The sequence below is a fragment of the Lepidothrix coronata genome, unplaced genomic scaffold (assembly GCF_001604755.1).
Source record: "Lepidothrix coronata isolate B3197 unplaced genomic scaffold, Lepidothrix_coronata-1.0 Scaffold585, whole genome shotgun sequence".
NCBI lineage: Eukaryota > Metazoa > Chordata > Aves > Passeriformes > Pipridae > Lepidothrix > Lepidothrix coronata.
The window spans coordinates 757-3504 of record NW_016690765.1 but is presented as its reverse complement, the minus strand read 5'-3'; the positions used below and the strand labels follow the sequence as shown (position 1 = coordinate 3504).

The 2748-nt window shown below is 58.4% G+C and overlaps 1 protein-coding gene across 1 annotated transcript; it reads left to right on the top strand.

The window, feature by feature from the left end:
* The first annotated feature begins 116 nt into the window (after positions 1 to 116).
* On the top strand, positions 117 to 1262 carry LOC108510265 (olfactory receptor 52I2-like). The gene has a single exon (XM_017839935.1). The coding sequence runs from the start codon at positions 324 to 326 to the stop codon at positions 1260 to 1262; it is 939 nt and encodes a 312-aa protein (XP_017695424.1). The 5' UTR covers positions 117 to 323.
* Positions 1263 to 2748: the final 1486 nt, after the last annotated feature.

The following is a 2748-nucleotide window of genomic DNA, read 5'->3' as shown; positions in this document are numbered from 1 at the left end:
GAAAAGACCTTCGAGGTCATGGAGCCCAACCCATGACTGATGCCCACCTTGTCCCCCAGCCCAGAGCACTGAGTGCCACGGCCAGGCCTTCCTGGGACACCTCCAGGGCTGGGCACTCCAAACCTCCCTGGGCAGCCCCTGCCAAGGCCTCACCACCCTTTCCAGCAGGAAAAGGTGATGTTACGCTGTCTCACCCGTTGTAACAACAATGTGCATTCCTGATTTGGCTCTTGCACTGCTGCAGAGTCTCCACCTTATCCCCCTGACACCGCAGGGCCGAAAACTCGGTGTCTGCTTTTAAACACAAATCAAGATTCTCCCTCATGGCTTCTGATCCCTCCAACAGCAGCTCCTCCTCCTTCACCCTGGTGGGTGTCCCTGGCCTGGAAGCTTTCCCCACCTGCCTGGGTGTCCTTTTCTGCTCGGCCTATGTCATGGCCCTGGTAGGAAACGGGGCGGTGTTGCTGGTCACTGGGCTGGACAAGTCCCTGCGTGCCCCCTGCCACCGGCTCCTGGCCATGCTGGCGGCCGTCGACGTGCTCATGGTGACGGCCGTGGTCCCCAAGCTGCTGAGCGTGCTGTGGCTGAACTCCGCCGAGATCGGCTACGTGGCCTGCTTCGTCCAGATGTTCCTCGTCCACTCCGCGACGTCGGAGGAGTCGGGATTGCTCCTGGCCATGGCCGTCGACCGCTACGTGGCCGTCTGTCACCCCCTCAGGTACCACAGCATCCTGAGCGCCCGGGCCGTGGCCCAGATGGGCCTGGCCGTCGTGCTCAGGGCTCTCCTCTTCATGGTGCCCCTGACGGGGCTGGTGACGTCCCTGCCCTACTGCGGCCCGCGCGTGGTGCCCCACTCGTACTGCGAGCACCAGGCCGTGGCCGGGCTGGCCTGCGCCGACCCCGCGCCCGCCGGGCTCTACAGCGTGGCCGCCTCCTCCCTCACCGTGGGCGCGGACGGGGCCTGCATCGCCGCGTCCTACGGCCGCATCCTGCGGGCCGTGCCGGGGCACGGGGCGCACCGCAGGGCCCTGAGCACGTGCGGGTGCCACCTGTGCGTGGTGCTGCTCTTCTACCTGCCCGGCATCGTGTCCGTCTACGCCCAGCACTTGGGCAGCGCCGTGCCCGCGCCCGCGCGGGTCCTGCTGGCAGACCTGTACCTGGCCCTGCCCGCCGCCCTGAACCCCCTCGTGTACAGCGTGAGGACCAGGCCCGTCCGCCGGGCCCTGCTCAGGATGCTCCTGCCCGGCAAGGCTCGTGCCTGACGCGGGGCCCCTGGTCTGCCAGGCGTGTTCACCGGGGCTGAGGCAGCGCCAGAGGCATTCCAGGGAATGCCCATGGTGAGCAGGAGCAGAGAGGATGGAGGACTCCTGGGCTGTAACGAGACCCTACTCTGTGAGGAGAGTTATTTGGGACTGGGAGAAGGGGCACACGGCAGGTCCTCTTTCCCTTCCTCCTTTCCAGGTGATACAGAGAGGCAAGAACCCACCTTTGAGTCCAGAGATGTTCCCAGTGCCATGAACATCCCTGTGATAATTTAGGGGGTCCAGCTACATTTGTGTCCATGCACAGATCCTGTTACAGCTGTGGCTCCCCATCCCTGGAAGTGACCCAGGCCAGGTGGGACGGGGCTTGGAGCAACCTGGGATAGCGGAACCTGTCCCTGCCCATGGCAGGGGTGGGACTGGATAAACTTCAAAGTCACTTCCAACCCAAACCATTCTATGATTCTCTGAATTCTGCCCTAAAATCACTGTTTGTGTCCGTGGCTATGAAGGTGATCTCAGGACTGGCTCCAATCACAGACCAACACTGTGTTCAGATGAATCACCCCCAAAATGCCATGTTTAGTCCTCACTTCCACGTTAATTTAAAAATAAAACTCAGTGAAATGCATTCCAATTCAAAACTGGTTTGAATCTGTCTGTCTTCATCTCAGACACGTTTTTTCCTGTCTTTGTGGTGTTTATCCAACTTTCTGCTGCACCTTCCATGACATCTAAAAAAACAGTTGACAGAATTTTCCTGCTGTTCCAAATTTGCATTTTTTTTCTATGCTGAATTTGCACATTTTGGCTTTACACTGCCTGGGCCTTGGGGAGGGTCTGCTGGAGGCACAAACAGCCCATTCCATGGCATGATCCTTGGAATAAGAGCCAGGAGAGGCTTCCAGCCACTGGTACAGCAGAGCCAGGGATGAAACTGCCCCAGCATTGCTCCAGGAAAACACAAAAAAGGCCTTTTAATTCTGCTGGAGGCAGCTCATGCAGCACATTCCTGTCTGGGCTGGTCATCAAGGCCAGGTTGGACGGGGCTTGTGGCAACCTGGGCTAGTGGAAGGTGTCCCTGCCCATGGCAGGGGGTGGCACTGGATGGGCTTTAAGGTCCCTCCCAACCCAAACCAGTGTGGGATTCTGTGGTTCTAGGATGGTCCCTGACAGCTTCATTTTGAGGTCTCTGAACCCCCCAGTCCTGCTGGTATTCCCAGGTGTGCTGTGCCAGCCCCTCACCTGAGCAGGGCAGAGGCCCCTGTCTCTGACAGCTCTGTGCTCACAGACATGGATCACATTGATTAACTAAACCCTTCACTCACCAGGAAAGAAAATCGGGTTTGTTTGACAGGAGCTGTTTCCTGCAGGCCTTGCTGATTGCCATAATTTAATTTGGCTCCAATCCTTTAATTCTTTATTGACCAAATATCCCATTAACATCTCGGGCTTTCTGCTGGGCATTGACGTCAGGGGAGCAATT

What these genes read in the sequence shown, in the direction of transcription:
- LOC108510265 (XM_017839935.1), top strand. Translation starts at nt 324, where the DNA reads ATGGCTTCTGATCCCTCCAACAGCAGCTCCTCCTCCTTCACCCTGGTG.